The 25,157-nt window shown below is 46.0% G+C and overlaps 3 protein-coding genes across 7 annotated transcripts in view; 2 read left to right on the forward strand and 1 right to left on the reverse strand.

Moving 5' to 3' along the window:
• The first annotated feature begins 126 nt into the window (after nt 1–126).
• Nucleotides 127–8,003, forward strand: shrprbck1r (sharpin and rbck1 related). 5 transcript variants are annotated; one of them, XM_019863427.1, is made up of 15 exons: nt 127–827; nt 1,511–1,685; nt 2,513–2,581; nt 2,817–2,958; nt 3,774–3,864; nt 3,962–4,271; nt 4,351–4,451; nt 4,802–4,972; nt 5,194–5,286; nt 5,658–5,818; nt 6,054–6,165; nt 6,243–6,422; nt 6,641–6,739; nt 6,809–6,952; nt 7,093–8,003. In XM_019863427.1, exons 1-15 carry the CDS (start codon nt 555–557, stop codon nt 7,171–7,173), a joined length of 2,202 nt encoding a protein of 733 aa, XP_019718986.1. In that variant the 5' UTR covers nt 127–554; the 3' UTR covers nt 7,174–8,003. The 5 variants fall into 5 exon arrangements, with proteins under 5 accessions (XP_019718986.1, XP_019718969.1, XP_019718977.1 ...); XM_019863410.1 differs by having other exon boundaries at nt 128–827; nt 5,188–5,286; XM_019863418.1 differs by having other exon boundaries at nt 128–827; nt 2,516–2,581; nt 5,188–5,286.
• Nucleotides 8,004–9,168: 1,165 nt separating this feature from the next.
• On the forward strand, nt 9,169–20,727 carry oplah (5-oxoprolinase, ATP-hydrolysing). Its single transcript, XM_019863452.1, has 28 exons — nt 9,169–9,301; nt 9,834–10,022; nt 10,256–10,447; nt 10,846–10,960; nt 11,245–11,368; nt 11,736–11,931; nt 12,354–12,519; nt 12,647–12,785; nt 13,785–13,852; nt 13,948–14,123; nt 14,213–14,353; nt 14,433–14,545; nt 14,947–15,117; nt 15,204–15,341; nt 15,410–15,548; nt 15,678–15,790; nt 16,094–16,245; nt 16,355–16,515; nt 16,588–16,689; nt 16,781–16,955; nt 17,478–17,662; nt 17,735–17,881; nt 18,411–18,545; nt 18,664–18,813; nt 18,903–19,060; nt 19,835–19,995; nt 20,080–20,177; nt 20,422–20,727. The coding sequence occupies exons 2-28, from the start codon at nt 9,852–9,854 to the stop codon at nt 20,572–20,574; spliced, it is 3,939 nt and encodes a 1,312-aa protein (XP_019719011.1). The 5' UTR covers nt 9,169–9,301; nt 9,834–9,851; the 3' UTR covers nt 20,575–20,727.
• Nucleotides 20,728–22,504: 1,777 nt separating this feature from the next.
• The window catches only part of foxh1 (forkhead box H1), a 4,704-nt gene continuing 2,051 nt past the window's right edge, over nt 22,505–25,157 (reverse strand). The window contains exons 2-4 of the mRNA XM_019863120.1: nt 24,751–25,136; nt 24,140–24,244; nt 22,505–23,575 (exon numbers count right to left, since the gene is read on the reverse strand). Of these exons, the coding sequence (XP_019718679.1) occupies nt 22,601–23,575; nt 24,140–24,244; nt 24,751–25,136 (1,466 nt within the window). The 3' untranslated portion in view covers nt 22,505–22,600. The remainder of the gene's footprint in view (nt 23,576–24,139; nt 24,245–24,750; nt 25,137–25,157) is intronic.

Below are 25,157 nucleotides of genomic sequence, written 5' to 3' on the forward strand. Positions count from 1 at the left end.
CCAATACAAAATAGAACAAATTCCGAATTCAAACATCTATTTGTACCAGATCGTGCCTTTACACTTTGGAAAACAATATCAGATAGCAAATTTGCACCAACATTCGATTATTCTTCATTCATTTATTCGAGATGTTCGCAACGACACGCAACACAACAGGAGGGTTAAAGTGTTGTTGCACACCACTCCAATAGGCGGCGGTGTACACTCGTTGCTTTGTCTCGCCTGTAAACAAGCCGAAGAAGACGAAGCAGAAGTAGCTGACGGCTTCAGTCGGAATAAAAGTCGCTTCTGAAGAAATTATTTTATATTTTGTGATCTCCTCTGCGTGAGGTGCAACCGCCTTTGTGTTGCAATATGAGCTACAGCATATAGCAAACGAGGAGACAATTTCGAGGTCCGGGACCTGACATTTGACAGCCCACGCAGTTACTTCCTGTGTTGTCGGTGAGGAGTAAGATACGTCTGGAGCGATCAAGAGGTTGATACTCCGAGCAACAGCGTTTGAAGCAGAGCAAAACCGTGTCTGTTTTCTCAATGCGTCGCCGGACACCATGTCACTGAGTTCGGGCGGTTGGACCGCCAGTGTCGTGACGGAACAGCGCGCGTTTCCTTCGCCTGTCGAGCATGGAGCGTCGCAAGCAGAACCCAACTGTCAAACCGTCCTTATGTCTGTTCGGGTGTCGTTGTGCCATTCTGGTATTCGACCGCTGCGTCTTCCGAGAGCAGGCGATGAGTCTCTTCTTCTGCAGCTCAGTATGGACTTGAATAAGTCCGGGGAATTCCATCTGTCACTGCAAGAGTGCAGCGGCGATGGCCGTTGCGCGGTGAGTTCGCTACCAGGCGTCACAGTGTGGCTGCACGTCTAAGCTGTGGCATTTGGCTTGGAAATCCCCTTCCCCCCGCCCCACTTTATTCATTATGGTCAGCAAGAACACGTTTCTTTTGGACTCCAAAGCGTCTTGAAATGCTCGTGCTTTATACCCATTGTTTGTATTGCATGCTTGCTCGGGATACACAGGAGGGCCGTTTAATTACGTCAACAAAACAGTTTTCCGTCTTTAATCCCATTGGAGACTGTTAAGTGTCTGAAGCCTTGGTGCGTAAAAGCTTATCTTTTCACAATTCCCTGTTATATATTAAACATGCCAGTTAACTCTTGATTCCGAGAAAGCGGCAGACTAAAAGGCTAGCTGTACTACAAGTATGGAAATGTAGTGTTTTTGCTCATCATGCAGTGGCACGCAATATTAAGTTGAAATTGATTCGTGAGCTAAATTCTTGATCTCTGATTGTAAGAGTCATAAGAAACCTCAATTCCCCAAAAGAGTACAATACAAGGCATGTTTGGGTGTGGCGGCGCTCCTTCAACAGAAACCGAAACATGTTGAGACAATCGATCTTTATTTTTCAGATAAGACTGTTGTGCTAAGGGAGAGCAATATGGTACCGTCTTGGATCAGACAGACATCATTATCGTCTTACTGTTCTTTATTTTCTCCTGCTCCAGACTATCGCCAAGTATGATTTGAGATCTGTGAACTATGAGGTGAAAACGCCAAAATGTCACGAGCTGAGTCTGTCAGCGCCTCCGCACGATCGTATCAGCTTCAACTTCCGTTGTGAGCAGGAGGCTCAGCAGTGGGCCACTGTCATGACGACATCACTGAGGGAAGCACACAGAGGTCAGCGACGCCTTCCTTTTGACATCCACAACTTACCTTGCACAATACAATCACGTTTTGTGTGAATGTTTTAACTTTCATAAATCGTAATAAGATATGGAGCAATATGGAGCGGCATGGCTCAAGTGGCCGAGTTGTCCTTTCTCAGCCCGAAGGTTGCGGGTTCAACCCCCAACCCTTGTGATCATGTTAAAGTGTCCTTGAGCAAAATACTGAACTCCCAGTTGCTCTTGATGCTGTGTTATTCGTAGGTGAATGAAAAGATTGTGTTTATGTCCTGAACCCTGACTTTCTGTCATTGTTGGGGATCTTTGGCATGAGGCCCATTCGAATTTAGATGCGCAAATTGCGATTCGATTCGAAAACACAATCTTTTAGGGTTGCTCTGATTCTATTCGATGCAGTGCAGAAACAATGTGATTGGTAACAATCATCACAAACGTGCACAAGGCTAAAAAGGGCAAAATGGTATGGCTTGGACTGATATCATCACTGCTCTTGCAAAATAAAAATTAAAAAAAACATGTCTTGGCTGAGCAGAACTCAAATGTGCATCTGTTTTTGTACAATTACATTTTGGGCCAAAAATCAATGACACAAAATGTCAGTAAAACTGTGTTAACTAAAGGCATAGAATTTTTCCTCAAGTCTAAAGATGTCATTATCATTGGGCGCTGTTTGATCCGGTGATGGCGCTTTAATCTGTGGGTTTGTAAAGCCAATTGAGACTCGTGTGAGTCAGGGCAATACAAATAAACGTGATTATTCTTCTTACCGGTACTCTCATTTTGTTTGTTCTATACTTTCTTCTTCTTTCTTATATTCAGCAGCGGCCACTAAAGATGATAACGCAGAGTTTGTCCAACTCCAGGACACCTTATCTTTGCAGCAGTTAGGTGAGTATAAAATTATTTTCAATCTTATTTCACAATTTGTTCACCTCGTAGATCCACAAAGTAACTGATCACCTCTTTTTTATGGATGTGCTCATTCGATCATTAATGCATTGACCCATTGGGGAGCTCTGGCTACAACCTCATCATACATTTGTTGATTTTTATTTATTTATTATTTCACCTTAAGTGGGCCCCGCGTGTGTCTGTGTGCACGTGTATGTGTAAACATCTGTAGAAGACGCATGCATCGAGCTGACCAGAGCCATCGAGGCCGGCGACATGAAGGCAGCGTCCATCTTTGCTGCCAAGCTTTCCTGCCAAAAGGCCGTGCTGAAGATCCAACCCTCCCTACGACAATGTGAAGACACTGAAATCAAGTAGGTTGTTTGTTGGTATTTGCCACCGCACCAGACGCATGAATAGCAGACCTGTCAACTTGGAGGCCTGATGTATTGTTGCGTGCCATAAACGACGTACCCATCAAAGCCCTTTATTAATAAATGGCTTTATGTAAAACATGGACTCTAATTGTCCCACGGGGATAAATAAAGTTCTGAATCTGAAAATGGATAACACGCTGTCATAAAGCAATTGGACCTTCATGCCGTTTCATCACAAATAGCTGCCACCTGGCGGCCATACCGTCATACTGCATTGACAACTTTCAGACAGCAATGTTTCATTGATGGGAGATCGTTCCACTTCTCTGGAGGGCTGTGCTTTCCCGAGTCATCTTTACCTCTCTGTCTGCACTTGCACAACGTCGGCTTAGCTTCCTGTAAAGGTGTGACCTATAACAACGTTGTCAGAATGCCGACAATTGCATTCAACACAAAGGTGAAGGAGAAGTGAGTCTTAGATGTTCAACTTCACACCTCCATTCCCATCTTTCTGCTCTGCGTGTGCCTTTCACACTGCTGCTTACAAGCCTCTGTCACACTTTCGGTCACCTCAGATGGAAAAGCTGAGAAATGAGTGCCAACTTCACCCCCTCGCTCTATAATGATACTTTTCAAAGGGAGCAGAGACATAGGAAAACCCCAGTCTTGGACAGTGCGAAAGGGCATTTTGTGAAGATATAACTTGGAGCTCTTGCATTGCATCTCATTCTGTTTTGCTGGCATACCTAATTATGTGGCCACAATTTACCACAGTGGCAGAGTTTCTCAAATGTTGCCACTTCTCCAAACAGATTGACTGTTGTCGTCGAGGATTCTTCTTCATCATGTTGCGTCACGATGAAAGTTTCTCCTGTAATCACTACCGCAGCTTTGAAACAGCAGGTTTGTGTGCCATCTTGTCATTTTTTTTTCCCCCTCGTTGTGATGTCAAGCTTATTTTCACCCCCCTTGTGATTGTTTTCCTTGCGACACCTTTTAGATGTTCCTGGAGTACGGCTTTCACCCGTTGCTGCAGCGGTGGGTGATTGGCCAGTGCCTATGCACTAACCAGCGCTCCCTGGCCTCATACGGCATTCGGCAAGATGGTGACACGGCTTTTTTATACCTGTTGTCAGCGTCCCACGCTCACTTGACCCGCCAACACCTCCAGCAGGACCAGGAGAGCATACTTCTTCACAGTTCTCTTCCATGTGCTGCTTTGCTCCCTCACTCCTCTCATAACAGTATCGCATCTCAAGAACAGAGATTGTGTTACACCTTGCCGCCTAGATTAAACAGCGGCAACGCTGGTGAGTGACACTCCTGATTTTGTGGCCCTCATACCACGCCAATCAAGTGTACTGACATTTTCCATGTTTGTCTGCAAAGAGTCCCAGAAAAGAAATGCCAGTGAGCAAGACGTCAAGGCCTTCAATGTGACATTGCCTCAAGTAAATGAAGAATTAATCCGAGACACGCCTTTCCCTCAGGTAACACACTGGAAAAATTCATTCAATGGATACAGCTGCACAAACGTAATGAATGAAGTCCACTGAAAGACCCGTACATGTAAAAAATAAATCAATAAAATATTTTCGGATAGGGATGTTCGATACCGCTTCTTTTTTTTTCTAGACTATTGTGTGCATGACACTTTACCGTGACATTCTTTCCTGAGCAGAACAAAGTGTTTTTGTTTTTGTTTTGTTTTTTTTTTTTTAAAGATAAGCCATTCATTTATACAGGTGATGACGCAATGGAGGTGGTCTCGATCTGAGGAGATGCTGTGAATTGATAGCTCAAAATAAAGAGTAAATGTTCCGGTGATGTATTCCTTCAGGGTTGGCCGTGCCCTTCTTGCACGTACATCAACAAACCGACTCGGCCAGGCTGCGAGATTTGCAGCACGAACCGCCCTGAGACCTACGCTGTCCCGGGCGAGTACCAACCGGACTCGCTGGAACTCCGATGGCTCCAGCAGGAGAAGGATGCAATCAGACAGTACCAGCTGGTAGGAAGACCGTTCTTTATCTGGGAATAGACACCAACATGTAGGAGTTGTCCTGACAATGACCAGACATCTGGACTATTTGGCGAGTGTCGTAGAAATATCATTAGAATGCAAGTGATCCGCTCGTATATTTGGGGTTGAACACACGAGCGTCGGCAGGAAGGCGACATACTTCAGGCTGACTCTCTTCTCTTCTGTCTCTTTTTTTCTTGAAGGAGAAGGAGAAAAGAGGGGAGCTGAGGGGTGCGGGCACTCAAAACAACTCCCTGCTCTATAACCTGGCCCAGGACTACCAAACACGAACGCACTCCCAGGCAAACACATGCACCATTGTTTAGAAGCAGTGACTTGCGAAAATATTAGACCCACCCTGAACTTTTTGAGCTTTGGCGCGTGCAAAATTATTCACCCCTTTTCTCCTGTGTTGTAAGCGCAACCCAGTCCTTGTTGCGTATTATGGTGATAAATATTTGTGTTTATGTGCATCCAGCATACCATATACATTTTTGTCATCGATCTGGTTAGGAAGCCTGTGGTCCTGTGTGCCCTCCCCAGCAGTGCTGATGAAAAAAAGTTTTCCCATCCCCGCTGTATACAATACCCACAGTCTAATTGCAGCTGTGTCCTAAGTTATGCCAATAATGTACAATAAGGTCATGGCTCATGGAAATCCTTCTTGTCCCAGGCAAGAGAAGAGGAACGGCAGCAGAATTTTGCCCAACTGGTGAGGATGGACGGCCAGGACTTGGTACCAAATCCCGAGCCTTTGGACTGCAGAATCTGCTATGTAGAACTTAAGCCAGGAGAGGGCGCAATGCTCAGGGAATGTCTCCACTGCTTCTGCAAGTAAGAAGAGTGACGAGGGAAGTCTTACGTGTTATAAAATGTGGCATATTAAGCAGGGGAGGCACTCCATAGACACTCACTGGCCTTATTGGGTAGAGCTTCACAAGCTTCGAGACCAACTACAACGACATGTATCAACAATTCTGCCCCTACAGCAAGACAGCCCATTAGAAAGACAGCAAAAACACAAGGTTCGGCCAAATCCGCGACTATATTTTTGTGAATGTTTGCCTAGAGACTGCTTGCGTTCCGTCATTATGCTGAGTGAGGAGCCGGAAGTGTCCTGCCCCTACAGAGATGACACGTATGCCTGCACGTGCTCCTTGCAGGAGAGGGAGATCAGAGCCGTGAGTAAGCCCGAGACACTTTGGAAGCTGTGCTCCGCTGCTCTTCTCTTAACGTTTGTCTTCAACCCGTTTGGAAGTTGGTTACACCAGAGCAGTACCAACGTTGGCTGCAGAGAAGTCTGTCCGTGGCGGAGTCCCGATGCGAAGGAAGCTACCACTGTGCCACCGCAGACTGCCCGGGCTGGTGCGTGTACGAGGACACGGTCAATGTGTATCACTGCCCCGTATGCACGAAGGAGAACTGCCTCATTTGCAAGGTAATAATTACCACACGTGTTGCACAACATCAAAAAATAAATACTTTTGCAAAGTGACAGCCAGTGGCCAACATATTAAATGTAACGATGCAAAAAAAAAACATTGGCTTCCTTCAGGCTATTCATGAGGGAAAGATTTGGCAAAGTGACAGCCACTGGCCAACATATTAAATGTAACGATGCAAAAAAACCAAACAAACAACATTGGCTTCCTTCAGGCTATTCATGAGGGAAAGAACTGTAAGCAATACCAAGATGATCTTGCGGCCCGCGCGATCAACGACTCTGCCGCACGGAGGACAACAGATCTACTTCAAGTGAGCATCATGCACAGCATTGCAAGCGTGTATCCGTCGTCCAACGGATATCTTGCTTTTCACTAACAGACATTAGTGCAATCCGGGGAGGCAATGCACTGTCCCCAGTGCGGCATCATTGTGCAAAAGAGGGACGGCTGTGATTGGCTGCGCTGCACTGTCTGTCACACTGAAATCTGCTGGGTCACCAGAGGGCGACGCTGGGGGCCAAAGGTGGGTTGTTCCACCACGATGGCGTGCAAGACCCATGTTCACGTATTCATTTTCATCCAGACGATTGTGACGCTAATAAAACAACAACATGTTTGAAGCAATTGAAACAATATTTTTGTATGTCATTGTTTGTTTTCAAGGGTCCTGGCGACACCACTGGAGGATGTCGCTGCAATGTCAACCGTCAAAAGTGCCATCCAGATTGTCAAAACTGTCACTGAGTCGTTCAAGTGTGGTTTGTATGGAAACGATTGATCTAGAAACCAAATATTGTCACACCAAGTGTTCGCTGAACAAGTTGAGAGCCAAAAGCAGACTGTGAAAGGTTCTCCCGTAAAATGCACAAGCTTTCTGATAACATAATCATGACTCTTGTATGCGGTGCCTTTTGAAAATAATTTCCTCTGCAAATCTAGCCTTCCAGATGTGCGTGAGATGCAATACATGACACCAAAGTGGACTTTTCCTCAATCAGGGTGTTCTTCCCTGTGCCTGTGCAATGTCGATTATTTCTTAGAACTTTATATTGACTTCTATAGTTTTTATAAGCATGTGTGCTTTGTTCCTTAATCTGATTTTCTGCCCGCTGAATGGAAACTGCATGTCGTCTATGTTTGATATCATGTAGCAGCTGATGGGAAAACAGGTACCGTTCATGCTAAATTCATTATCATGACCTGGGTGAGTAGCGTATTGATTAGTGGTCTAACAGTAATACTGAAACTTGTCATATGTCAACACATGTATAAGCCGATGGCCCCTTCCAAATCTGATTTATATATTCGATAGATCCGTAAAATGTATCTGTGAGGATTCGCGATCCACTGTTTGCTTCAAATGCATGGTTTGAATGTCATGATGTAAAATTTCAAGCAGTGTCCCCTTAAGAAAAAAAAAAATCCACCTTAAATAGAGTACCTCCTTCAAAGCACCACCACCCTGCACTGACCAGCCATGCAAAATACTGCACTGTCTTAACTTGTGATCAAATTTCATCAATGTGTGGTGTCTGGTGTGCCTTAATGCTCATTAAATACCCTTTATACGATGACCTTTTGTGGGTGCTCCTTTTAAAATGCACTATTCATCTGTGCCTGCTGCAAACAATGTTAAACTACACGTACTCATACTTGAAAAACTAATCGCTTATGCAACTGATAAGCACTGTATGAAATAGAAGAAGCAAAACCTTTATTTGTCTCACAATGGAGAAATTCGCAATTGTGTAGTACACCATACACAAGAGCTGAGAATGCTGATATTGTAGTCACACTAATGAACGGGGTGTCTTGAACGTGCTGGCATCAAGAAAAGAACAAATTGATATCAGTAGAATGTCACAGCTGCAGAAAGCATCAATACTGCACACAATCATTCCCATTTATTACATATTGATGTAAATATATGACCAAAAGTAAAAAACAACAAAATACATCATAATATACACGAATGTAAAGCAGGTTGCTGCATATTTCAGAATCCTGCACGAACTTTGCTCTGACCTCCACAAAGAGGGAAACTCTAAATCAGAGTGGTTGAGGAAACACTCCCGTTCCTAAATTGGACCGCACTGTCGAGTCTAATTAAAAACCAAGGCCAGACTCCAGTCTATGAGAGGGCTTTCGCTTTTCATTTCAAATCTACTCTGTACTTGCTGTCTTGAGAGCGCATTCAGTTTTATTTTGAAATCTATCCTGCCTTTTCCGGTTTGATGACGGTGCCTGGCTGCAGCCAGTCGGAATTGACAAGTAAGCGCATGGAGGATGACATCTGATTGGTTAAAACATCCAACATCAACACCCAAATTCATTACAGGAAATACAACGCATAATTTAACGTCGCATTTAAAGAATTAAATGATAGAATTTAGGTTGTAAATTTCGGTCAGTTCTTCTGATAGTGTTGAGGCTACCTGCAAAATCCCTGCTGACTCGAACGTACCACCACTTGCTCGAAAAAAAAAAACGTTTTTAAACGTTAAATGATATTTAGTTCAACGGGTATTTAAAATGTTATTTCTGTTTCTCATTGTGTTTTCATATTACATCCGTAAATTGCAAAATTGTACCACGTGTTTGGCAACTGCCCTTTACTTTTTACCTTGTCTGACTTGTTATGATTACTGTATTAAGAAAAAAACATTTTTGCTGTTGGGAGGATTCCAAGGGGGTGGAGCTCCAGATACGCGCACGTTTGTGTTTGTGTGCGTGTGTATGTGTGTGTGTGTGTGTGTGTGTGTGCGTGTGTGTGTGCGTGCGTATAGTTTCAAGAGCACGAGAGAGGAGGCTTTCAGGACGCGAAAGGCTTGACGCAGAACGAACTTATCGTCGATCATCTTGCGGCTGACGGGTGAGTTGAATCAGTTAGCATTTCATCGACTGCACTGTAACGCACCGCACTCGCGAACACGAACGAAGTCGACCACTTGCACCCCAGTCTTGCTGCAAACCTTTTGTGAATACAGTTGTGACGTTGCATGAGGACAGACTTGCGTTCTATTCCTGACCACATGGATGTACAATAGTATTTTTTTTCCCTGCCCCACTCTCATTTGTACACGTGTCATATTTCCGTTCTGAATACTTGTTATGCGTACTGTATTAATATGATGCAACGTGCGTCTCAAATCGTAACTCATTTTGCAGTTGTCGACCAAGTTGCAAGTACATACTGTAGTGCTTAAATGTCAGGCATCTCTAGTAGTTTGCACAAGACCAAAAACAGTCACTGGTTGAACCTATCAAATGTAGGCATTTGTACCTCCCACTACTCTTAGCCTCTAAAGTTCAATGCAGCAAATAATAAAATAAATAAATAAACTCCGCGTTGTCGGTACAAAATGAGCAGAGCACACACTCCCTCACCCAGATGTCTTTCCCAGGTGTCCACACTGCTCACCATGGCCCACACTGAAGGGAAGTTTGACTTTGCCATCGACCGAGGAGGAACCTTCACAGACGTGTTCGCTCGCCTACCAGATGGCCGTGAGAGGGTCCTCAAACTGCTCTCCCGTGACCCTCAGAACTACGACGACGCCCCCACAGAGGGCATCCGCAGAGTCCTGGAGGAGGTAAACCTTGATGTCTGAGCTGCAACAACAGTAATCTCCGGCAGTGTTGATCAAAACAGAGCATGGTTATTTTTCCCACTCTTCAAGTGTTTGATTTCCCAGCTGACCTTTGGTGAGAGATTATTGCAGATCATGAAAGCACTGTCAAACAACAATATCACAGATGCCCTTGTTTTATTTCTATGTGATACGTTTGAACCGAATTTGCGTTCTGTCTGTGTCTTGGTCGACAGGAAACAGGACGCGCCTTTCCTCGTGACCAGCCCGTCGACACGTCTCGCATCGGCTGGATCCGAATGGGCACAACGGTGGCCACCAACGCCCTACTCGAGAGGCAGGGGGAGAGGACGGCTCTCCTGGTCACCAAAGGCTTCAAAGACTTGCTGCACATTGGAACGCAGGCCAGGCCTAAGCTGTTCGACTTGGTTGGTAATCCTCACACTGCAGCAAAAAAGTCCAATACGGTTACTTTGGAAGCCTTTGGGGATAAGCCGGGTTGTTTTGTCATCTTTCAAAGAACCGTTTTAGAGTTTGCCCCTTGACCAGTGAACCATTAATGGTGAAGTAGTTGCTTATCCATGAGGGTCAGTGTTGGAGGTTAAACAGAAGTCATTTGTGCTTGTGTAAAGTGTCATTTACAGTTGTATAAATTATACTCTGATCCCACCTTGCTCTACAAAGGACGCATGTACGTCCGTATGTCTCTATATGTACCTTCCTATCGGTTTATCTTCGCCGCTCTGTATGTGTTCCGGCGTCCTTCATTGTTTTTTGCACATTGTCCAGTTTGACAGAACGTATTGTATCATATGTGCATTCACAGGAGGTGTCAGTGCCTGAAGTTTTGTATGAGGAGGTTATCGAGGTGGATGAGCGTGTGGTCCTCAAGCAAGATGGCTGCCTGCTACCCAGAAAGGATCGCAAGCGCGTTGTGACAGGTGAACAAATGATCTCCCCACATACACTTTTGGAATGTTTTGTTTTTTTTAGAGCTTCATCAAATTATAATCAATGGGGCATCACTTTGTTTGCATTAAAGCCTATACAAGAGTATACAAGAGTACCATCGTTTTTCTTGTTTCCATGTTGTTCCTCAGAATGGTGCCATACTGACAATGCTTGCATTGGTGTCAAGCATTCTCTAGTTTTTATTGGTGTTTGTACGGATGCTTATGTGACTCATGAATGTGCTTGATTTGCTTTTTTGGGTGTCACTCTCCAGGAAGCACCGGCGATAGTCTGGAAGTATGGCAGGAGGTTGATCTGGAACGTGTGGAGAAGGACTTGAAAGGAGTTCTGTCCCGTGGAATCACCAGTGTGGCTGTGCTTCTGCTTCATTCCTACACGTCAGTGCGGCTGCATGCGTTTTACTCTTAAGCTAAGTCTACGTGGTCAAACATGAAAAGAAAAAACAAAAAAAAAAAGCTTCCTACCTCTGCGGCCTAAAGATCTACGTCCACAAACAATGACGTTTGAAGAAAATCTCTGTACACGTGAAACCATATTTGTTGGCTCGAAAATGCGTTTTAGCCAATCCAAAGCCAGCGTTTGCGGAGAACAATGCATTTTGTATCATGCGAACATGACCTTGAGGACACATACAGACTTCTCCCTCCAAATGGCATCAACTGGTTTGGACGCTGTTAGGTGATGAAACAAGTGAGCTGTGACTGCAAATGTCCTTTTCCCCGTCGCAATCTCTTTCCACCTCAGGTGGTCCGACCACGAGAAAGCCGTGGGCGCCCTGGCTCGTCGGCTGGGTTTCACCCAGGTCTCTCTGTCCTCCGAGGTGATGCCCATGGTCAGGGCGGTCCCCCGAGGTTACACTGTCTGCGCCGATGCCTACCTCACCCCCAAAATCCGGGAGTATCTTAAAGGCTTCACCTCGGGCTTTAAGGGGGCTCTGAAGGTAAGCTCTTTTACTTGAGCGTTATGTCGTCCGTCATGAACGTAGAAAGTGTGACGTGTTGCTAAGTAATAGCAAAAATTAAGGAGAAGGAAGTTCAAGCATCAACTCTCGGAATGTGGCTGTTGGCACAGTCCGGAGACAAACTTTAGACTGACGCTGACTAGCTTGAAATAGTGCTCTGTCCTACCTCCTTTACCAGTGGAAAAGCAAACCTTTCGCCTTTTCTGGACATTAGCTACAAAAGTAGTTGGGCAGGAGCAGATGTTATTATACGTCCATGTACAGTATATTGACGACATGACATGTAAATGTAAAATGAATAGGTGTAGAAGATGGATGAGTTGATCATTTTTAATACGGCACAAAAATGTGCCTGGTGTCTTCCCACAACCGTTTAATCTCGCGTTACCCTGTGTCATCAGGATGTGGACGTCCTGTTCATGCAGTCGGATGGTGGTCTGACTCCTATGCAGCAGTTCTGCGGTTCGCGCGCCGTCCTGTCCGGCCCAGCCGGTGGAGTCGTCGGTTACGCTGTCACTTCTTACAGCCAGATGGAGAAGAGACCTGTGATTGGCTTTGATATGGGTGGTAAGTCCGGGCTATGGTTTGGTATGTGCAGTATGAACATTTGTCTCATGACCAAAAAAAAAAAAAAAAAAAAAAAAAACGCCATTCTGTGGCCAGAGAAAAAATCCTGCTTTCTCGACCTCCGCAGGCACATCTACCGATGTGAGTCGTTACGCGGGCCAGTTTGAGCACGTTTTTGAGGCGACTACAGCTGGAGTCACCCTGCAAGCGCCTCAGCTCGACATCAACACCGTTGCGGCGGGCGGAGGCTCGCGACTCTTCTTCAGGTCTGTCATAGACATTTTTGTACTTGGTTACTGTGCTTCAGGAGATTTGTTTTTCCAGGTATCTACTACAGTTGTGTTTATTTTTCCGACTCTCTACTGTTACTCGATACCTTAGAAAATATATCCGGGCATTACATAGTCTTATGTTTTTTGTGTTTTCGCTTTGTTGCCCAATTGTATCAAAACCCACAGGGAGTTTTGCCTTCGGAAGTTGAAGTCACTCTCACCACTATAGCAAGAAATAGACAAAGACAAAATATACATTAAGGTCATGAACACAAATGTACAGTATGCAGAGAGTCATGAAGCAAGATAGAGTGTCCCGTAGTGCAACAAAAATGCAGAGTGACGGAGCTGTATGAGATTTAAAAAAAAAAAAAGACATCAACCGATTGGCTCATTGATTTAGATCTTAGGAACTTGGGGGGAAAAATAAAACATTGAGACGGCAGGGACATTGAGAAACACGAAGCAGGCAGCATTTACACGCAAAGCCGCAACAGATTCAGAGAAGCAAGATATAATCATCGTCTGTGGCCTGATTTAAGAGAATTGCTCAAGTCAAGAATACTTTTTGGGGCATATCTTATCTTCTGCCATCCACTTCAAGCTTCTGGCAATATTCTGAGAAAAAACAGAGCACTATGAAAGTCATTGAAAGAGGGAAACTATAATTAAATGTTATGGGTTTTTTTTTTTGTTTTTTTTGTTTTTTAATGCCAAATTAGCAAAATGGGTATTTTATGTGATTGACCGTAATAATGTGTTTTTACTTTAAAGTCTGTACTTTTTTCCTCTGACTTGAGGATTTGAATCAGAAATTTGACTTTTTTTTTAACTCAAGTATCAAGTACTTCAAGTATGTGTACTTCAACTCAAGTGACAGAGTGTGAGTACATTTCACACGATTGCGTTGCGGCTATGTGCAGTAAATATTGGCATGATGTCGCATGTCTTTGCTGACGGGTGTTTGTCTTCTCATTTCGCTTTCCTTGTCAGGTCAGGGATGTTTGTTGTTGGACCGGAGTCTGCCGGCGCACATCCAGGACCGGCCTGCTATCGGAAAGGTAATGTACAAAACCGTCAATGATTTACTGGTGTTTTGACATATGTGCATTGCAATGGTGAAGCGTAACCTGACGTCCCTTTTGGATTTTCCTAGGTGGTCCTCTGACTGTGACGGATGCTAACTTAGCTCTCGGCCGCCTCCTCCCTTCCTTCTTTCCCAAGATCTTTGGGCCCGGCGAGAACGAACCTCTATCCCTGGAAGAGACCATGACGCATTTCCGGTGTCTGACCAAAGAAATCAACCACTTCCTGTCCTCTAACCAATCACAAGTAGATTGTGCTAATGTTTAGGCCAATTTGAGCAACATACGAAGTTGTTTTGAACATATATCTAATTTTATTTATGTATTTATTTACAGGCTAGTGCAAATGGCACAAACCCCTCAAACAATGGTACTTTGCCCAAAAGCCAGTCTGAAATGACTTTGGAAGACGTGGCCATGGGATTCGTCCGCGTGGCAAATGAGGCCATGTGTCGGCCAATAAGAGCCCTGACGCAGGTATCCAAGTAACAGGGTCGAGTTTTGCATTTGGGTCGGCGAAATGGGTTGAATGTTAACTAGCGTGTATACACTCCAGGCAAAGGGCCACGACACATCACAGCACGTGTTGGCGTGTTTCGGGGGCGCCGGTGGCCAGCATGCCTGTGCAATCGCCCGATCCCTTGGGATGAAGACCGTCTTCATACATAAGTAATCATGATACTTGAGAGTGATCTTTCCTTGTTTGCCTTCGTCTCACTGGACACTCTATTCGGCACACGCGGGCAACGTTAGCCAATAACAACCCTCCATTAGTATTTGCATTTTCCTGTTAGGGTATCTGGATCACATTCCACTTTGGCCAAAAAGTGGGTATACCCTGTAGTGGTCCCCAAGCAGTTACAGGTCATATACAGATAAACAGATGGACACGACCTCAGACGGTGTTAATTCAAGTTTTAAAAGTTCAGTTGACATTTGCAGATTTAGTTCGATCTCATTGGATTGCGCAGGTGTACCCGACGTGTTTTTGTTGAGCTTCACATATATACTACACACCATCATTTTTAGCTTGTAATATTTGTAACTTGCTTGCTGTACGGCGTTTTTAGGTACAGTGGCGTGCTATCAGCCTACGGGCTGGCTCTAGCGGACGTTGTAGAGGAGGTCCAGGAGCCGTGCTCGCTGCGGTATGAACGCAGCTCTTTCAGCGAGCTCGACCGTCGAGTTGAACTGCTCTCCAAACGCTGCCACGACACACTGTGCGCACGTGGGTTCAACAGGTACGTCTCGCGCTGTTTGCTTCTTGCAAGACGAATGTCGCCGTTTTGTAACTTGGCATTCAAACCAGTCTTTCGTATCCTCTCAGTGGCCAGATAACCACTGAGGTTTTTCTCCACCTGCGCTACGAGGGCACAGACTGCGCTCTCATGGTGACCGCAACCGACTACCCCAGCAGTGAACAGACTTGTCAAGCTGGCGACTTCCGCGGTGCCTTTACGCAAAGGTTTGTGCGCTAAGATTTCGATCGCGTCTGACCGTATGACATTGAGCGGAGGCTTTGTTCTTGTCTAGGTATCAAAAGGAGTTTGGTTTCACCATCCCAGAGAGACCCATCATGGTAGATGACATCAGAGTGAGGGGCTGCGGCAAGTCAGGCATCAAATTGACGTACAAACCAAAGAAGGGGCGCGGTCAGGCCAAACCTGTCACGGTATTTGGACTTTTTTTGCAAAATAACATCAAAAAAAAAAGACATCCCTACTGCTTACCTCAAATCATAAAGGCTTGTGGTGTGGACAGGTGCTCAATGACAATGTGTCACCATTGCTCTTACCCCTAGATGACCAAATGCTACTTCGAGGACGGTTACCATGACACCGCGGTGTATCTGTGGGAGGAACTTCTTTGTGGTCACGCCATCCTGGGACCAGCCATTATCATTGACAAGAACAGGCACGGGCACTTGAGTTACGCTTTGAAATAGCTGTGGCTTTGTCATTGTTGTTGCTACACCCACACAGATATGCGTGTTTTGCAGTGCATTGTACTGCTTGCTGTTATTTGCCCCGTTCGTGTCATTAACGAGGTGACCACAAAAAAAAAAGTGTGATTTCGTTGCTATTCCACAAAAGAAGCCGTCATGAAAAATTTCAATCAAATGTAGGCATGAGATTTATTGAAAGACAGACCTCTCGTATTGGGTTTCATTCCATTTTGTCGGGTTGGCTGATGAATAGTTTTGTATTTCGTCCTCAGCACCATCTTGGTGGAGCCTTGCTGTGAGGCCTGTTTGACAGAAAGGGGGGACGTGTGCGTGACGGTTGGCTCCGACCCCCACTGCGCAGTGGGTACAGAACTCAACACGGTGCAGCTTTCCATCTTCTCCCATCGCTTCATGAGCATAGCAGGTTGGCTGGCAACCGTATCGGCAACAAAACCCCCCAAAAAACCCTCCTGTTAATACATATACTCATAAGAAGTCATCCATGTAAATTCTGACCTTTTGTGGGCCTGTAGAACAAATGGGCAGAGTTCTGCAAAGGACTTCCATCTCCACCAACATCAAGGAGCGTCTCGACTTCTCCTGTGCTGTATTTGGACCAGATGGCGGTCTGGTGTCAAACGCGCCCCACATTCCTGTCCATCTTGGTGCCATGCAGGAGACTGTCCAGTATCAGGCATGGAAGCTTTTCGCGCTGTGCACTTGAGCTTGTTTGACCCCAAATATTCAATTCTTCTTTTCTGTTTAGATCTTATCTCTGGGGGATAAACTAAAAGAAGGAGATGTGATTCTGAGTAACCACCCATGTGCCGGCGGCAGTCACCTTCCTGATCTCACAGTCATCACCCCAGTCAGTCACTGCCCCGCAGAATTTGTCTTGTTTTTCTTGTTTCTTACCTCGCCATGCTTTCCGACGCCAACACTCCCTCCTTGAATTCCAGGTCTTTCAGAAAGGTGTAAGTGGGCCGGTGTTCTTTGTAGCCAGCAGGGGTCACCATGCAGACATAGGAGGCATCACTCCTGGCTCCATGCCCCCACACTCCACCTCCCTGCAACAGGAGGGAGCCGTCTTCATTTCCTTCAAACTGGTAACAGGCGGAGTCTTCCAGGAAGAAGGTAGGCCAAGAACAAACGATTAGCCGTGTTTGTATTTATTTTTCAAGCGTTCAGTGCTGTGGATAGGATAGACCTTAATTAAACGTGTCGATATTTATTTCAGCTCTGCACAGGCACAGACTGCACTAAAAACGCAATATAACATAAAAGTTGTAATCACAGAAATGCAAAGATCTAATATTTGGATATTTAAATGATGGTGCAATCTGTTTTTAATCAAGACGTTTGAGATTATGGGGATAAAGACACATTTGCATAATCTCGCTTTTGAACAGCAAATGTCTGACAGACGTTTTTATTTAATTTTTAACCTCAAGCCCCATTTCATTTAGACACATCACTTACCCACGCCTTTGTATTTAATTAGGTTAAAATACTTAATGAAATAACACATTGGTCACGATAAAAGAACCACAGGCTCCCAATAACGTGCAGTGTGTGCAGCTTGACATTTTACATTCATTTCTTCCCACAACGCTTTTGTGTTTTGCTACTTGGCGGCTCTGGCTGTCCGCTCACCAGCGGTGACGGAGGCCCTGATGGCTCCGGCCCGGTACCCGGAGTCGTCCGGAACCCGGAACCTCCACGACAACCTGTCGGATCTGCGCGCTCAGGTAGCAGCCAACCGGAGAGGCAGTCAGCTGGTGGGGGAGTTGATTGACTGCTACGGTCTGGCAGTAGTTCAGGCCTACATGGGCTACATCCAGGTAACAGTGACTCCCAAGAACAAACGGCAGAGAGGAGACCTCTGGTAATGGCATGGCCGCTGCCCGTTGCAGAGCAATGCGGAGCTGGCAGTGAGGGACATGCTGAGAGACTTTGCGCGTCGTCGGCGACAACAGACCGGCTCCCTCGAGGTGGAGTCCGAGGATTTCATGGATGACGGCACCCCAATCCGCCTGCGGGTCCAGATTAACGAAGATGAGGTGATGACCGAATGAAGTCGACGCCATCTTGCCAGTGACCCGACATCATGATTCGCACTGACCTTCAAGGTTTTGTCTGGGCGTATGCAAATTAATGTAGCACAAGCAGTTCAACGGCAGAAAGTTTCAGTGTGCATTCACTACACCGCCAGTGCATTTCATTTCGTACCGCCTGCCTTCTGTTATCATGAATTTATGACGTCCGCTCGAATGAGAGGCAAAACCTCTTCGGAGGAAACCAGAACAGTCCAGTTGCAATGCCCTGAAAATGGAATGACCGAAATGAACGAGAATATTCACAGACATGCTCGTGCCTGTTCTCCATCCTCCATGAACAAGGAAGTACCCCGCTTCACTCTTTATAGAGAAGACGGAATGTTGTTTTTGTCAAAAACCTCCATCGTGAAACACATTTTCACACTCCCAAAAAGTTGTTGCCATGCAACCAAACAAGTTTTCAGCTGAATCGCTGTCTTGGACTCTGCCTTGGAGTGAATACGTTAGCATTAATAGCCTTTGACCTCGACAGGGCACTGCTGTGTTTGACTTCACTGGGACAGGCACAGAGGTTTGGGGCAACTGCAACGCTCCACGTGCAATTACCCTCTCGGCCCTCATCTACTGCCTGCGCTGCATGGTGGGACAGGACATCCCCCTCAATCAGGTCTGATGCTTCTCTCGCTCTCGGCTTCATCTCATTTGTCTGGGACATCCATCGCACGAGTTGAGCCACAAAGCCATGAAATGACCTTTTGAATGCTTTTCTCCCCACACACACTCAGGGCTGTCTTGCCCCGATCACAGTCGTCATCCCCCCGGGTTCCATCCTGCAGCCTTCACAGAATGCCGCTGTGGTTGGTGGGAATGTGCTCACGTCGCAGCGAGTTGTGGATGTCATTTTCAAGGCATTTGAGGTCTGCGCCGCCTCCCAGGTAAGGATGGCTGGGATGCGATGACGGTAAGGTCATCATTGCGTTTGAGAAGTGGCCCTTGTTTGACAACCCACATCCTTTGTTCTCAGGGTTGCATGAACAACGTTTCATTTGGCAGCGACAAAGTTGGCTATTATGAGACCGTCGCTGGTGGCGCCGGGGCAGGGCCAAGCTGGAATGGGAGAAGTGGCATTCACAGTCACATGACCAACACCCGCATCACTGACCCAGAGATTCTGGAAAAGAGGCAAGACACGAGATTTGGTTGAACAAAAGATTAATTAAAGCCCTGTCTCATATAAAACGATTGCTTTGATGCCATCTTGGGGTATTTTGATGCCAAGGAACTATGTTGAAGTGAGGGCCGGGGGCTTCATTTAGTCAGCCCATAGCCCCGTCTAATAGGAAAGTGGTTCTTGTCCACAAATTGCTGCCCCTATAAAACTTTTGGAGCAGTTGTCATTTACTTGTGGCGCGCCTCCAGCGTAGGAATTCTGGATCAGACCATTGGGTCTCAACTCTTACCATCCTGGGACCAACATCTTTGCATTTTAAAGAAGTTAAAAACAAAAAAAGTATTTTTTGTTTGCTGCCTCTGAAAATAGATGTACAACGCATGTTATATTTCTTTAACTATGTTTCAAATAAATTTGACTGTTCCACCAAAAGCATTTTGCTTGCTTGCTAACCAAAGGCTGAGCTGCGCTGCCTATGTTTACATAATCCTGTAAACTAGTGACTAGAGCACAAATGAGTAACATTTCCTGTCACTTAACGAATATGTTCCACGTTGGTTACTCTGTATTGAACGTAGTAAAACAGAATACAAGTACCTGTAATGTTTGAACTGCTGTCCACGAATCAACCAAAAATGGGTGCGCGACCCACTCTTCGGTCCGGACATACCAGTTGAGACTCACTGGTGTAGATCAATTTTATTTCAGGGTTTCCATGCAACAAGTAGCAAAGCATTGCGCAATCTAGTATCGCAGCTAAGTTGTGCGCTAACTATGTTTGTTAGGTACCCGGTGATTTTGGAGCAGTTCTCTTTGCGGCCTGCTTCAGGAGGTGCAGGGAAGTACCGTGGAGGGGACGGTGTGATACGGAAGCTCTTGTTCCGTGACAAAGTCGTCCTTTCTGTACTGAGTGAGAGGCGAGCCACGCGCCCCTATGGCCTTGAGGGTAAACTCATTGAAACTGACTTCAAAATGTTGTGTTTGAATTGCGTAACCCTTTTCAACAATGTTCTCTTTCTCTGCTGGTCAGGGGGGGAAGCCGGCGCGGCGGGTCTGAACCTGCTTCACAGAGCTGATGGCAGAGTGCTCAACTTGGGTGCCAAGACTAGCGTCAGCCTTCAACCCGGGGTAGGACATCAAAATGACCTCTTTTCGATGAGTTGGATTCGAATGGATGAGTTCAAAACAGGGGTTCAGACCATTTTAAAGGGGTTCTTCAAGCCAGCTTAAATAATATTCAAAAAGATCGGACTCATTTTTACCTTCGCCGATCCAGAACAATTACGTACATTACGTTGAGAGGCTGGATCAGCCTGACGGTTGGGAATCCATGTGCTAATTTCAGTCCGCGTGTGTTTGTTTCCATCTACAGGACATGTTCTGCCTCTACACCCCTGGGGGAGGGGGCTATGGGAAGGTGGAGGAAGCAAATAGAAAACTACAGACAAAGCGCAGGCGCTTGAATGAGACTTTCCCCGAGAGAGGCAGCGTCTTTGAATACCGCATGGCACAAGAGGGAGTGTGACAGAGCGGAAACAAAGCAAATATAAGTGGAAAGGTGCGGCGCTTTGAAGGAATGACAAGATTAGGAGTTCAGAGCGAGACGTCCTTTCAAAGGAGGCACACATTGCCACATTGACAAAAAGAGACGCATTAAAGGCACACGTTTCTCAGAAAAGCATTCGTCATTTATTCAACAACTATTTTTAAGGCCGACGTCTCCACGAGAATTTCAGATGACAACGGTGATGACAGTCACGCCTTGCTAAAATACATTTCTAACCATACATCAACGTTTGCAAGGGTTTACAAATCAGCAGCAAACCTTCCACCTTTATCTACCCGACACTTAATTTTTGGTTTGAAGATTTTTGGAGATTTTTTTTTTTTTTTAATGAAGAAAAACGGTTGAAAATTCTTCAATACATCTTCCCCCCCTCAACTGTAGTTTGAATACCGGAATATTTTGGTTGCTATCGGAACCAAGCACAAAAGGGTCTCGTCGCACAAGTCGTACATTTCAATTGGCGTGAGTGATTGCCGAGGTATAGCCCAGCATTGTCTTGTATTTGGGTGGGGTGCATGGGGTTTTGTTTCCCTCCTCCCTTTTTTGGGTGAGGAATGATGCAAGGGGGGGTGGGGGGGGGACGCATGGTGAAGGGAGTGCTGGCATGCGTAGGCTGCTGATAAAGAGATAGCGACCACTGCGGAGGAAGCAGCAGGAGGTTGACGGCTGCTGGATTTTGGATGTAAATCAGATGGCTTCTTCGCGCTCACTGCAAATTCCAATTCGGAGCCCGTGGATGGTTGATCAAAGATAACTTCCTTGTTTAGGGATCTCAATTCCTGTGCTCAAACACCATCTGTGGGGCGATGAAGATTGGAGACATGCCCCCCCTTTGAGCCTTCCCAGAATTATCTCCTTTAGTTTATCAGCTCAAAGCTTGCAAGAGCTGCGGTCTCATTGACACCAAACATGACTAATTTAAGCCTGAGCAACTATCAAAAGAAGGCTCTGTAAAATGCAGACGCCTAGATATTTTTAACGTTTTTTTTTTAAATTAAACTATGAATGGAAGAAAGGCGGAAGAATCTCTTGTACGAAAAGTAAAATAAAGTTTACTTTGACATACTTAAAAGCTTTAAAGGGTGAAGTACCACCTCAGTGTATTTTACACAAATTACATCAAAATTCCAATCCAGAGGACATTTACACATTTAATATGGGGAGGAAACCGTGTATTTTCCAACAACACTGGACATAACATTTGGGCTAAAACAGCATTTATTAGAGACCCTGTTCAACACTGTAACATTCCTTTAACCCCGGAGACAACCTTGAGGCTAAAGGATGCCTTTTTTTTTTTTTTTTAGGACAAAAATATTCACTTGTCATTGCAGTTTGACATTTATAGTTTTGATAGACAATCATATGACTTCAAAAGAGTGCAAATTAACCCCACAGTGCAGGGTCCACATTGCCGACAGTAGAAAAACGTGAGGTAGCAGTCCAACAGTGGAAAAAATACAGTATATATATATATATATATGAAAAAAAAGACCAACCTGAGCAATATTTACTTTAAAACTGCTACAAGCAATCAGCTTGATTGCTCTGCACTTGGAGTAATGCAGTATGAATGTCGATAATCATCCCCTTCTGCGCCTTCAATGCGCTATCAAAGCAGTTTAAATTGAATGTCGATAATGAGTTTGTAACGCCAGAAGGTTTTAGTATATGCCCCATTTACTGCCCTGCCCTCAAACAATTGTAAAATTCAGTACAAAACACATTCTGCTCCCCAGGAAAGACAATCTTAAAAAAAACAGCGCGAGTAAGGCCGGCAGTGCGGTGATAAATAAGTTTTATGTGGGCGTATGCAAATTGTTCTCCTTGTAGGATTGAGGTAGATACGTTTGGTTGTACAATATGAGGTAGTTTCTTCAATGATGAGTTGTTTTTGTTTGCACCCGTTACTCAAACAGAAATGTCAATTGTTGTTAGCATGCACTAAAGTGACAGTTTAAAAGAGTCAATAGCTCAAAAGAGTTTAATATGGAGCGTATCGGTTTAGGGCCGACCCATTCTGCAGTGTGTAGTGACTGGCTGGTTGGTGGTGCGTGTTTTGACTGGGTGGCATGAGTGCGTCAAACACACTCTTATTTGGTGGCACGGACTGCAGCATGTTGTCCAAGTCCATGATGAGCGGAGGAGGGGGTTGGACGGAAACCCGTCCGCTGGGGAGGATGGGCCAGTACGTGTGGCTCAGAAAGTGACCCGGCGCCACAGGAGAGCTCCCGTAGCCGTAAAGAGGAAGTCCACCATGTAGGGGCATTAGAGACCCACTGTTGAACCTCATGCTTGGCGGGGCCACCGCATTGGGTGGGGCGTATTTGGCATAGGAGGTGGGCAGCTCCCAAGGGGCTGCGATAGCATCCCGTCGCGCCGACTTATGGAGCGGAGGTTTATATTCCTCATAACTGCCCGATCCCGCTTGACCATCAGAGGGGAGACGCTTCCCATGAAGGGACGCCACCTTCCAGTCTTCTTCAGAGGAAGAGGAGGTGGTGGAAGCCGGGCTAGCCGAGCTAGCGGAAACACTGCGGGCAGAGGAGGCGTAACGGGGGCGCGGAGGGGGCGACAACTGGGGGCGCTCCATCTCACCCCAACAGTCTCTCATGCCCACATCCACGACCTCTGAGCCACTAGTGGGACGGAGGCTGTGGAGCAAAGAGTCGATAGCGAAGGATGAGTCCAGCTTGGGTCGGAACAAGTCCTCTTGCGCTGGGGAGAGGTTCCCGGACCGCATGGGAGGGAGGCTGGTCACGGGGTCACCGGGAGGCGGCGGCTCGAATTCTGGCTTGTGTCCCTGCAGGATGTAAGGGGCCAGATCCTGCGCAAAGATGGTCTCATCCTGGCGGGACACGGCCGTGTTCTGCCTCTTTAGCAGCTCCAAAGGAACGCAGCTCAGCTCCACGGCCCAGAAGTTCCCTTTGCCCTGCGGCTTGTTGGGATCTTTTAACACCTGCGGGTGGAAGCATGCGTAGAAAATGAATATTCAGAGCTGACCACGTAGTTGCACTGGCCCTCTTTCACATTTACTCGCAATCACCACCAATAGCAGCTTCAAACTGGTTTGAAGGTTTCAGCCAAAAGACCCTCCCTGAGTACTGCCGCAAGAAGTAGAAATGTGCAAATCGAAGCTCCGCATATGCAGTTTGGCCCAAAACTATCCAGACCCGAGCTAACCTATGTTGTCAATGATCCGAGTTAATTCGCATTTGTCGATCGGTTGTCTCAAAATGACAAGAAAGGAGCAAAAGACTGCTGGAACACACCAAGTTAGATACAAACATTCATTTTCGATATATATTTTTTTCCTTTTTAAAAACAATCGGCGGCCGGATAGGCACGCGCCACTTATTGCAATTTCTTATCATTTATTTCACTCCAAAATTGTCCTCATTTTGGACGCTGATTTTAATCGTCTCCAAATGGTTTGCATTTGCAATGGTCGTCTTCAAGTGATGAATGTCAAAATATCATTCACTGAACTTCTTTCACCGCCAATCTACGTCAGCATACGAACCTTAACGAAACAGTCATATGAGGACAGGTTATGTCGCACAGAATCCCTCCAGCCTTTGTAATTCCCCTTAAAGAATGGGAAGAGGGTGCTGATCTCCTTCAGAATCTGGAACCAGAACAACAAAACAAATCACTGTACAAGTCGGAGATATGGCGACAAGGGTGAATTTCTCTTGGCATTGATTCACAAGAAGCTGAAATGAAATGTCCTGTATTTGAGATGCATGTCGAGCCTAATGAACCGTACTGGATCGAATGATGTTCGTGATACAGATCGCTATCAGCGGTTTCTCTGTAGCACGAGCTTATCACAGCAAGCCCAATACAATACAGTACTGTAATGGCATGGCTGTCAGTCACTCAAATGTCAATAAGCTTTGATGTGTGTGTGTGTGTGTGTGTGTGTGTGTGTGTGTGTGTGTTTTTGTAACATTCACACAACACCCATCGTATAGGCAACGACGAGATTTTGTTTACTTGAAGAAATGTCCTCTTTGAATGTATTATCCGAGTTCATGACTTCCAAAGTTAAACAGGTCCGTGCGTAAAACAACACCCAAAGCGACATTGCGTGCATTTGCAGTCCGAAGCGTGTTTTGTATTCCACTCTACCTCCGCTAAAGTTAACTTCTTCTCCGGAGAGCGTTGAATCACCATGGCAATCATTGCAAGGTACGAGTATGGTGGTTTGGGGTAGCGCTGATAATTCTTCTTCTTGCCACCTCTTGCGCCGGTCGTCTCCCGCTCAGCGCTCCACGCGTCCCGGGGAACAGCTTCGAGTTCGGGCTCGGCATCGCGAGCGTTCCCGCACGACGGCTGCGGTGCCGAGAGTTTCTCCATCAATGCGCCGCCGACGCGACCCCGCGGGTGCGCAACTGCGGGCTCCTCCGAGCTCGGCGGCGGGTGCTGGTTGTTCCGGTGCCGGACCGCGGAGCTCCGCGCTACGTGGCCGGGCGGACAACTTTGCCGCGGATCCCAGCTTAAGTCGAGCTGGTGGTCTCCGAGGTGGGAGAGCGCGG

The sequence above is a fragment of the Hippocampus comes genome, unplaced genomic scaffold (assembly GCF_001891065.2).
Source record: "Hippocampus comes isolate QL1 unplaced genomic scaffold, H_comes_QL1_v1.1 scaffold360, whole genome shotgun sequence".
In the NCBI taxonomy this organism is placed as follows: Eukaryota; Metazoa; Chordata; class Actinopteri; order Syngnathiformes; family Syngnathidae; genus Hippocampus; species Hippocampus comes.

Excerpts from the sequence above, each read along its gene's own strand:
- shrprbck1r (XM_019863410.1), top strand. The coding sequence starts at position 555 with ATGTCACTGAGTTCGGGCGGTTGGACCGCCAGTGTCGTGACGGAACAG. Across the intron at positions 1,686-2,512 it reads ACTGAGGGAAGCACACAGAG|CAGCGGCCACTAAAGATGAT; the intron begins GTCAGCGACGCC and ends TCTTATATTCAG. Across the intron at positions 2,959-3,773 it reads TGTGAAGACACTGAAATCAA|ATTGACTGTTGTCGTCGAGG; the intron begins GTAGGTTGTTTG and ends TTCTCCAAACAG.
- oplah (XM_019863452.1), top strand. The coding sequence starts at position 9,852 with ATGGCCCACACTGAAGGGAAGTTTGACTTTGCCATCGACCGAGGAGGA. Across the intron at positions 11,932-12,353 it reads GCTTTAAGGGGGCTCTGAAG|GATGTGGACGTCCTGTTCAT; the intron begins GTAAGCTCTTTT and ends CTGTGTCATCAG. Across the intron at positions 17,663-17,734 it reads CCTACATGGGCTACATCCAG|AGCAATGCGGAGCTGGCAGT; the intron begins GTAACAGTGACT and ends TGCCCGTTGCAG.